The following is an 11,856-nucleotide window of genomic DNA, read 5'->3' on the forward strand; positions in this document are numbered from 1 at the left end:
ATTCCATGCTCTTATTTTTAAAGTGGATCAGATTCTCTAAAAAGGATGTGTTTTTCCCAAGGAGATCACAATTTCTAATATCTTGTTTTTATCATATCATTCCAAAACACCAGGGGTACATAGACATCTGGGGTACAACAGAACCAATGTCAAAATCAAAGTAACAAGTCTTATTTTCTGAAGCTTATTTTTATTTATTTATTTTTATGTGTGTGCAGTAATATGCATGTTATGCTGTGTGTACCTCCGTGTGTGTGTATGTGTCTGGAGGCTAGAGACTGATGGCAGATGTCTTTCTCAACCCCTCTCTACTTTTGTTTTTGGGAGAGTCCCCTATTGGTCCTGGAATTCGTTGATTTGGCTATGCTGGCCAGCCAATGAGCTCCCAGGATTTGCCTGTCTCTGTCCCCCCAGTGCTGGGGTATACATCTGCATAGCTACATACAGTGCCTCAGTCTTGCTCCAGTCCATGCTTGAAATATCAGCCAAATTGAAATTAATAGAACCTCAAGCAGCATTTGGCTTAATCCATCTTAAGGAAGGTGCAAGTTTCCCATAGCAATGAAGTATTACTCATGGAGCCATTGCCTTCTTGTGGACTTAAGTGCCCTTCATTCTTATAATAAAATATCAAGAACAGAAAATCAAAACCCTGCAGTCTGAGCATTTGCTTTTATGTCAAGAACATTGTATATTCTCTGCATCTATTTAGGAATATTCAACACAATATTGTTAACTCTGTAGGTGCAAACCAGATTGTGTTCCTCCTCTCACTGTAACTTTGTACTATGAATAAGTGATACATATGGTTAATATTCTGCTTGACTATTAAACAACATTTGTATGCATTAAAACAATTTTACTTCATACATATGTATAAACATGCCAATTAAAAACAAAATAAAATAGACCATTGATGCTTAAAAATGAATACTTTTAGAAGATAATAATGTTCATACTTTGTTTTCTTGTTTACCATTCACAGGCTATACAGGACATTTAAAGACAGCAAATATTTGTATATGTTGATGGAAGCTTGCCTAGGTGGAGAGCTCTGGACCATTCTCAGGGATAGGTAGGAGATTTCAGACATTTCTGTCATACTTCTGAAAACAGAGTGCCCCGTGATGGTCTATAAGAAGAGTCCATTATTATTAAGTATAAAATTATAATTATATCTTACATATGTTTATACTTCCATAGTCTACTTTATATCTACATACTCGGTGCTTCATTCTTGCTTCAGTCGGTGCTTTATATTTACTTTGAAATGTAAAGTAAATATGAAGCACAACCAACTTACTCTGTAACTAATGATTATAGGTTTAGTCCACCTTAAATATAATCATTAGGAATGTATGTACAATACACAGGCTTTAGCTTAACATGAAAGTCGGAATGATGCAACTTTACACCTGACATTGCACACAGTGCTTTAGCTTGAAGGCAGTAATAGTTACTTCACAACAACAGTCTGGGTTAATTGTCACTTTAATTGCACCACTCTGTTTTCAGATGGTCATTCTGTCTTTCATGACACTGACATTTTTTCCAAATTAACTTTTCCTCTATCTTTCGTAGCTCTCTGATTTCAAAATGAACTCAAGTTTCCAATCATCTCTTTTAGAAGTTGCTGCCTTTAGGGAAAGTATAATCTACTTATTTCTAACATTTTGTGTAAACAGTATGGTTTGATTTGCCCTATTATCCTTCTAGTTTGTCTAGATAGTGTGTTTGTTTCTTTGAATTATAAAAAAATTGTCTTAATTTTTCATGTTATTTTATAAAAATAACCTTTTAACAATTTATCCTGTAAAATGTTTCAGTAAATGATTGCCTATATTGTTTATATTTTTGTTGTTTTAAACATTACAACTTTATTTTTCTATAAATATATTTTCACAATTTCTCATACATGATCTAATGATTATTCAAAAGTCATACTGTACTTTGTCTCCAGTTTGGAGACTCAAACCTACAGCCTTGTACCTGTTCAACAAACACTCTCCCACTGAGCCACATCCCTAAAGTTGGTTTTTTTGCAACAGGGTCTCCTATATAACCCAGGCTGTACTTGAACTCTTTTTTTAAATTTTTAAGATTTTTTTTGAGAATGTCATACATGAGTATTATATTTATATCACTTTTACCCTCTCTCTCCACCCTTCCACCCTCTAATTCTTCCATGCCCCCCCACTTCCTCTCAAATCCATGACCTCTTCCTCTTTAATTATTGCCTATTGATTGCCTGTAACTCTTCATCTAGAGGTGCGAACTATGAAATTTCCCCCATCCCATTACCATGTCAACGTGTTGTCATTATGTAGGTTCTGCCTAGGCAACCATATTGTTGAGATCTCATGGATGCAGCTTCCCTGTCATGTCTAAAATACACTACCTAGCAGCAGGCACCTTTGTCCTCTGGCTCATACAACCTTTCTGCCCCCTCCTCTATGATGTTCTCTGAGCCTTAGGGATAGAAGTTGTACTGTAGATTTATCAATTGGGACTGGGCACCCCATGATTCCTTAACCTTTGCATTTTGACCAGTTGTGGATCTCTACACTATTTTACATATGCTGATGAAAAGCTTCTTTGTTGAAAAATAAGAGCTGTGCTTATTTGTGGGTATAAGTATTTAGAATACAGTTAGAAATTTTATTGGTTTATGAAAATGGCCACTTCAGCTCTGGGTATTTGGTTAGATTTACAGTACTAGGCATGACTTCTCTCCTCTTGAGCAATTAACCCAAGACAAAAGTACCACATTGCACCTCTGGGGATATCTTGCTGGGCCAGTAGTTGTTATGGTTCATAGGCTTTACAGCTGGGTGGGACTATTGATTGTTTTTCTCCCTTGGCAGCACACTGCCTTCTGATACTATGAGAGCTGGTCCTCAGGGATGAGGCTTCCAAGTTCTCAGTCAGAAGTGTGGCATCTTCAGCAATAGGATCTCATCTTCAGGTTTTCCCTAGAATGCTTGATTCTCTTTCCTTCCCTCCCTGAGTGCTGGGATTATAGGAGTGTGTCTATAGTCCTTGTACTTTTTGAATTTTTACCTTTAGAAAAGCATACATTTTTCTTACTTGTTCCAGCCTTGCCTTCAGAATTCTTCACTGGATAATTTTTTTTCCTTTACACTTAGCTATGATAACCCTTACATCCCTAGAGAGCTTTGTAAATTTTTAATATTTATTACTTTTTAGATAGCCCAGAATAGAACAAGTGGCTCTTTATAAACTTTTGACTTGTCTTCAGTACTAAGTTCCTTTAGTGCTTCTGTCCTTCATAAGGTATACCCTTCCCTGCCTTATATTCCCATAGCCTTACTTATATATGTCAAATAGATTGTTTGCTCTGTTGTATTTTAATATGCTAGTGTTTCATTTGAATTATTAATTATATGTAAAAAGCACACAGTGAAGAACTTCATGTTAGCACTGGGGAATATGTTAACATCTGTACTAAGATATTATATCGCATCATATTATTGCATTGTTGTTATTTAATAATTGAATAATAGTTTTATGTCAGGGATTGTGATAGCAGCTCTGGACACATCGTGATAAATAGAATAGATGTGGTCCCACTCAGACCAGACCTTCAGCCTGATACACAGAGTTAGTTTGAATTGTGAATTAATATCTGACATCCTTAATGTGGTTCTCCTATAGGGTTATTTTGGTTTTATGATTTTTGATATCATTTTTGGGGGGGTGTTTTTTTGAGATAGGGTCTCCCTGAGGCCTCAGCTAGTCTGGAACTCGCTATGTAAACAAGGCTGACCTCAATCTCACAGAGATCTGTCTGCCTCCGCCTCCTGAGAGCTGGGATTAAAGGCATGTAACACCACATCTGGCTAGATCCTGAACTATTTTTGACCTACCACTTCGATCTGTTAATTTATTTGAAAACCTTTCTCTATTTTCTGTTAATTAGAACAGAAAGTTTGCAGGTGGAATTAAATAAGAAAGCAGGAATAAGCTGTACAGAGAAAGAACCAGTTATGCCCTCAGAGCTTTGTAAACATTTTTACGTTCCTTAATTAGAACAATAACCATAGTAACAATGACAGAACTCGATTTGCACACATCAAGCATACATAGGCATCAATTTTCAACTTGCTTTTGAAAATAAATATTATCTATATTTTTTCTTGTGTCGTTTGAGTTTACATTTGGGTTGGTTGCATGTATCAGGCCAGACTTCTGAGTGAGCTACACCTTGACTGAGCAGGATAACAAAGGGTTGCTGTGAGGAAGCAGCTTCTCTGGGGAGGAGTGGATGGGTAGAAAAGTTGAGTGAAGTCTCATCTCCAGGGGCTGCTTCCCCTTATCTTTCTTGAGTTCTGGGCACACAGTTGCCATGTACTACCAGGGAACCTGATACTCTATGAGTAGGCTAGATGTGGAGAAACAATGGCTGTTCAGTTCTCCTAAAGGTTCAGAAATGCTGAAACTTGACATTAAAAACAATGGAAGTCAAGAGAGGTAGTGCATTTCTTTAATCCTGGTCTACGTAGGGAGTTCCAGGCCAGCCAGGGTAAATAGTTAGACCTTTTCTCAAATAAAAACAAGCAAAACAAAACAACAGCAACAAAAATAAAAACAGTGGAACATGTAAAACTATTATGAATATGTATACAGTGGGTTCATTTTCCCCACTAATTTTTCTTCTATAAACACATAAAATCATATTACTTTATTCTATGTAGCTTTGATTTTACTTTCTTAAGAACACGCTGAGAGCCAAGTACGGTGGCTCATGACCGTAACCCCACCTTCTTCAGAGGCTGATGGCAGAAGAACTCCAGTTTCAAAGACACTGGAGGCAAACTGAGTGAAATTTTGTCTCAAATATTAAAAATAAAAAGTAGCTTTGGATGTAACTTGGTGGTATAGAACCTGTGTGGCTAGAAAAGAGCCCTGATTTCAATCCTCAAGATAAGAAAACAAAATGAACTAACAAACAAACAGAAAACATCTTGGTAAGTTTGTTTGATATTCCCCTGGTGTCCAAAGAAAGCAGTGGTAAGGGAAAAGCTATCCTGAAAGCTCACAGAAAATGTATGTGAGATGATCAGAAGACAAGCTTGGGTGCTGTCACTCTTTACTGACATGTGTCATAAAGGTTTAGCACAGGAAGTCTCTGAGAACAATCTAGGCATCCTCCTTCTCTTTCCTGCCTCTTGGGATTGTTTTCATCAGTGTAGCAAAGGAACGCAAAGCAGATCTTCACAGGCTTATATCCAACACTGGGGAGGCAGAGCAGGCGAATTTCGGTGAGATTGAGGCCAGCCTACTCTACATACCGAATTCCAAGTCAGCTGGGGCTACAGAAAGACCCTGTCTCAAAAAGACTGAGAGGGGGGGGGGAGTTGGGAAGATGGCTCAGTGGGTAAAGCACTTGATGCACAAGCATGAGGACTTAACTCCAAATCCCCAGACCCCTTGCAACAAAACAGAGCATGACATGCATACCTGTAACCCCAGCACTGACTGGGGTTAGGGACAGAGACAGAGGGGGATCACTGGGACTTATTGGTCACCAGCTTAGCTTCAGTTTCAATGAGAGACCCTATCTCAAGGTCGACAATGATAGAGCAAGATACCAACATCCTCCTCTGGCTTCTGCACATGCCTAAGTGTATGCATCCACGCACATAATTGCACATATACCACACACACATATACTACACTCATACACATAAACACTCATACAAACACACATACAAAAGTTAAATTTAAATTAACACTATATACAGGCAAGTTCTGAGGACTATTAAATATTCCTTATACTTAGAAGTGAATTAGGTACTAAAGTAGTAATTATTCCTCACATTTTTCAGGTGTATTCTTTAGTAGCTGTTATGATTTATCTTTTAGTTCGTGACTTCTTTTTCTTCCACAAGTTATATTTCATTCTTTGGAATACACTGGTACAAATTATATTTTATTCACTTTCTCTCTCCAATACCTAAAGAATTGGTAAATCCTGAAAGTTTTTTTAAAACCGTGATTAACTAATAAATATGTATTAGTAGTTATATTATCAATTGGAATAATATATAACACATCAGCATTGCACAGATATGTGAATATGGTATTTAATGCGTGTTTTGATCTAATGAAATTTAGCATCTCCATGACTAGATTTTTGTGTATGTTAATTTCTTTCTGCGAAATAACTTAATAGTTTCTCAGAAATCATGATTTTTCACATTTCACACACCTCAATTTCTAATCACAAATCTTCCTGGATAGATGCTGGCTACTTTTGGAAAGGTGATTATTTAATTTTATCTTTGAAGACCTAATAGACAGCACAGACTGAAAGTATTTCATGCAAAATGAGTCCATCTTCCTGGTAACCTAGCCTCCCCATTTTACAATGGGCCATAAGTCTGCAGATTATAATGTCCTTCAGATTTATGAACTCAGTAATGATTGCTGCCACTCTCCCTGGCCTCTTCTGATAAGAGATGTTTTGCCTTTGCTACATTCTGACATCTTGGGATTCAGTTTATGACAAGTTGAGTAAACATTACAATTGATTTTAGTTCATCAAAAAACAATATATCTAACCCTCTACTTCTATCAACTTGTCATCTAGGACCATTTAGGTAAAAAAGAAAAAGTTCATTCCTAAAGAAAGCATAAAAGCCTATCCTGCGCTTGTTTGTCTTTAAATGATAGCTCTCAAGGCACAATTTATTATCTCAAAAAGGTACAAGGACAAGTGGTTTATTTCTTTAAGCAACTCTCTAAGTCATTAATAAAATAAGCTTCCACTTCTGTTTAGATCAAATTTGCATTGCCATTATCGGTTCTGACTGTTATTTTTCATTTTGAGTCACTCTCACACTCTGCTTTGGGAATGCTTCCAAGATCTATATTTTAGAGTGGCCGTGACTGAATGTTTAGTGATGCAGATGAACAGTCTGTGTATATATTGTGTTTATTTCTCAAGTCTGAGGCAAGGCTTTCTTAAATCTTCAAAGCCAGTTACAAATATAGTTATATGTGGGAGATACTCAATATAGATCTTTGAAAGAATTAGAAGCCAACATTCCAACACCTTCCAAATTCCAAAATAGCTCAGAATCGGTATAGGTAGCTCTGATGAAAGGAAACAGTCCATCTTTGATTTCAAACAAGTCATGTAATGGGAAAACCCCATTGCATACACACTGTTTGTATTTGCCTTACTTTGGATGGGGACTGGGGGTAAGTCATAGACGGCACATACCACCTATATACATAGATACCTATTGTTTAAAGCAAATCATTCCTCTTAAAAGAAATGGTCTATTCTTGATGGGCAAGCATGCTAAACTTAATTAAGAGTGAAGAAGAAAAGGGATTCACAGCAATATTCTAATCCCTTTCCAGCCCCCAGGATTGCAGAGTTTTAGCTCTCCCAAAGATAGCTATCAGTCAGAGTGCAAGCAGAATTTAAATCACACTGCTCATTTCCTGCTGTGGTTGCAGTTCTTTCCAAAGAACTTTCCATTTGCCCTTATAAATTCACAATTATTCTATGCAGATATCAGTGAAAAAAATATTAGAATCTTAATAATGTTAGCTAAAATTCTAGTATCTAGAGGAGTAGATGTTATCATGCCTAGCACTATACTTCATTTTGAATTTTACTCCTTTTTATTATTTATATTTGAGACAGGGTCTCTCTAAAGTCCAAGCTAGCCTCAAACTCAAGATCCTTTTTTCTTAGCCTCCCTAGTGCTGGGATTGAAGTTATATGATATCACGCCTAGCTTAGAACTGTGAAGACCAGCTGCTTATTTCAAGGGATATGTAAGTTAAATGAAGACTGTACATCTGAAGCACACTGTTTCTAAATAGAAAAAGCCTGCAAGATGTCCACTTTAACTTTGAATTTAGAGATGAATTTGGTAAAGATATAGCCATATTCCATGGCTAAGTTTGTTAGACTTTACTCACCAGTTTTGAAAAGAAGTAAATATCACCAAAATACAAGCAGGCCTGGGGGATGCCCAGATGATCCCTCTCCTCAGTTGCTATTTACTGTACATGACCTGAAGCTTCTGGCATACTTGGGGCTCCATGTATATCTCAGCCACTTCAAGACCTTACAATATTCATGCTAATCATTGTGAATTCAAATGTTATTAAATTGAACTTGGTACTTGAGAAAGAAGAAAAGAACACAGCTTATCATCTTAAGTTCAAAGAACAAACAGAACAAAAGTAAAGGTTCTGCTCTGGACCAAGGAATGAACAGGGGTTTCTCCTTTGTTGTTATTTCAATCAACCAACATATTTGTTCATGTCTATAACACATATGCATAGCGATAGAGACAAAGACATAAATAAGGTAGAGAGAAAAGTTCCTTGTTAACTATCATAAGTTGGCATTTCCCTCCCGTGACTTTTCTCTTCTGGTCATATTTTAGTTCCAGCTTGTCCAGCCAATGCAAAGGCAGTAGTGTAGAAGATAGCTACTGTTTGTCTCAGGGGCGAAAGTTTCAGCAACCAAATATGTGGCTGGTGAGATTATGGCATCCATAGTGTTATAGTTATACTCTGAAATATTAGCCTCTCTTGTTTGTATTCTCATGAACCATACCTACATTTTTTAAAATCACAAACTTTCTAAAAGTAAATATGAATAAATCCATATATTTTATGCTGTATGTTATGTTAATTATGCATGTATGCACATATCCTTGTTATCAAAGGTAAATAACCTGCTTAATATAACTTCTCCTTTGGGCTAAGGATGTAGCTAAGTGGTATGATTTGCTTAGCTTGTGTGAGGTCTTGGATTCAATCCCAGGGAACAGAGAATTTGCAAATTTATTTATTTATTTATTTATTTATTAAATTAAGGGAACCTCTCTTTTGAAAAGCAAACTGATGATAAACAAGCTCCAACATAGGACTCATTCTCTCTCCTGCCCATTGCTGTGACTCAACTCTGTGCCTTTTTTATATAACAGTGGGCTGTTGAGAGGAAGCTACAAAGTACATGAACCTCGGTCTGATACTGAACTCTCCTCGAGCCCCTCCAGAAAGTTAGACTTAACTGTCCCACTCATCGGGGCAATGAATTCTTTGACTTGGTCCTCAAATATTTTAGGAAACCCAATGGAATGGCAATCATGTAATCCTGAGTCAGTCAGATATCGGTCTCTCAACCCAACTTGGTACAGGAATATTCTGAAATCACACATACTAATCCACCTTTCTACAGAATTAATTTCTTATACATTCTTCATTCCATTTTCTGTTTTCAGAGGTTCATTTGAAGATTCTACAACCAGGTTTTATACAGCATGTGTGGTAGAAGCTTTCGCCTATCTGCATTCCAAAGGAATCATTTACAGGGACCTCAAGCCAGAAAATCTCATCTTAGATCACCGAGGTTACGCTAAACTGGTCAGTGTGTTTCACTGTCCTGAAGTTTTAAGGAACTTGTGTTCATTTGTTAACAGTAAAATCTGATTTCCATTTCAGTGTTATAACTTCTCATAAAAGTAAGTTTTAGCAGTATAGTTCTCCATTTTTTTTCAAATTGCATAGTGTTATGAGAAATCAAATTGGCTAGGTTTGAATTAATAATACCCTTACAAAGCATGGTTTCTAACAAGTGCTAGAAAATGTCCTGTTGGCATGTATTCATGGGCCTGAAAGAGCTTACAGAAGATACTTTGCTCTTTAGTCAGCCTTCTGCTACCCAGTGCAATGGATATTAACATTATACAAAAGTGTGAGCATTTAAAATTTATATTTAAGAATAATGCTCATGGGAAAATGAGTTTTGAGGTAATATCATCTAGGCTATGTTAATGACAATAATATTAATAATCACTCCTAAATTCTAAAGACCTACAGTATAAGAAAAGTTCATTCATTTAAATATATACAACTGCTCTGAGCTTTGGGTCTGTCACTGCCTGATCCTGATTTTAAACATTTAGAATTTTTAACCAGACATGGATCTAAGAGAAATCAACTCAATGGCAAGTGTTCTAGTTTGCCTTCAGTTGCTGTGACAAAACTCTCTGACTAATACCAACTTGGAGAGGAAAGGGTTTATTTGGCTTACATCTCCCAGGTCACAATTCATCACTGAGGGAGCCCAAGGTAGGAACTCAGGGCAGGAATCTGGAGGCAGGAGCTGGAGTACAGGCCATGAAGGAACGTTGCTTACTGGCTTGCTCCCCTGGCCTGTGCTCAGCCTGCTTTCCTATACAATACAGGACCACCTGCCTAGGGTTGTCTCTACGCACATTGGCCTGGGCCCACCCACATCACTCAACAATCAAGAAAGTGCCCCACAGACATGGTCACAGTCCAGTCCAATGGAGACAGTTCCCCAAATGAGGATCCCTGTACCCAGCTGTGTCAAGCTGACAACTAAAGCTATCCAGCACAGCAAGTAACTGTTTGTATCTAAACCACATTGCTTTACCAAAGGGGGAAGTTTTCTGCATTTGCAGCGCCTCCTTCAGAAAGTTCCTACGAAAGAAGATTTTTCATTTCCTCAGTTTATGTTTCTCACGAACAGAGCGGCTGCTCTCATACATGTGTTACCTCCTTCAACAGTAAACTAGCTTCTCATAAATTAATGCTAGAGAACTGGTTAGCTTCATGAGTCAAAAAGAAAGCTTGTATATTCTGGGAGGATGTTAAGTCGATCTACCTGGGCTTTTAACTCTTGAATAAAGAAATTCTGTCTTTATGCCACAAAATGTAATTGGCATAAAAGTAGGAAAATGAGAAAGTATTTCCAAAGAGCTTTTCCTATTTAAATTTTATCCAATTCTCAGGTTTCAACTTTTCCCACTGAGACTAAATTTGAACAGGGTGACTGTGTTTACAATATATATAATTCTTTTCAGAAGACAGGACCGTGATGACTTGCATCTGTTTTTTTTATTTTTATTAGCATCATCACTAGTCAGCAAAATATTTATTGCTCTGCAACCAATCATAAATACCTAAGTATCTTGCTTTTTTTTTTCCTCTCCATAAGGTTGATTTTGGGTTCGCAAAGAAAATAGGATTTGGAAAGAAAACATGGACTTTTTGTGGGACTCCAGAATATGTAGCCCCAGAAATCATTCTAAACAAAGGCCATGACATTTCAGCTGACTACTGGTCACTAGGAATTCTAATGTACGAACTTCTGACTGGCAGGTATGGACATTTATAAGAACTGCTAATAACAAACAATAGGCCTCAGACAGCTGCACTCTCCTGGCTTTGACACTCTGATGAGATGATCTTAAACTACATGTTTGTCTTAGTTACTTTTCTCTTGTTGTGCTAAAACACCGTAATCGACTTATAAAAGGAAGAGTTTATTTAGCTTTGGTTCCAAAGAGGCAAGAGTCCATTGTGGCAGGGAGGCATCCCAGCAGAGGTGGCTAGAGTAGGAGCAGAAGATAAGCTCTCATATCTTCAAGCAGGCACAGGAAGCAGAGAGCAAGTGGAGATCCAGCAAGGCTTTATAACTCTGTAAGCCTGCCCCCAGTGATTTATCTAGAGGGCCACACCTTCTAAGACCTCCCAAAACAGTAGCACCAACTGGGGACAAACTCTTCAAATACTTGGAGCCTATAGGGAACATTTTCATTCAAACCACTACAATGTCACTGGATCATGGTACTTAACTTCAATTATCTATGCAAATAATCACAGATTCATAAAGCAAGCTGTAAAATAGTCCGATAGGGACTGACCAACTCAGGACCAACCAATTCAGGACCAACTTTAGCCACATTATTGCTCTCTCTATACATTATGTGTATATGTATATAATTATATATACATATATTATATAATAGGTGTAGAAAGAACAAATAATTC

General features: G+C 37.2%; 1 protein-coding gene across 3 annotated transcripts in view; it reads left to right on the top strand.

The window, feature by feature from the left end:
* Positions 1–11,856, top strand: part of Prkg1 (protein kinase cGMP-dependent 1) — a 1,315,555-nt gene that overhangs the window by 1,286,487 nt on the left and 17,212 nt on the right. For all 3 annotated transcript variants that reach the window (XM_008831094.3, XM_008831093.3, XM_029562517.1), the window contains exons 12-14: positions 986–1,075; positions 9,279–9,420; positions 11,021–11,184. In XM_008831094.3, coding sequence (XP_008829316.1) covers positions 986–1,075; positions 9,279–9,420; positions 11,021–11,184 — 396 coding nt within the window. The remainder of the gene's footprint in view (positions 1–985; positions 1,076–9,278; positions 9,421–11,020; positions 11,185–11,856) is intronic.

The sequence above is a fragment of the Nannospalax galili genome, unplaced genomic scaffold (genome assembly GCF_000622305.1).
Source record: "Nannospalax galili isolate Female #2095 unplaced genomic scaffold, S.galili_v1.0 scaffold175, whole genome shotgun sequence".
In the NCBI taxonomy this organism is placed as follows: domain Eukaryota; kingdom Metazoa; phylum Chordata; class Mammalia; order Rodentia; family Spalacidae; genus Nannospalax; species Nannospalax galili.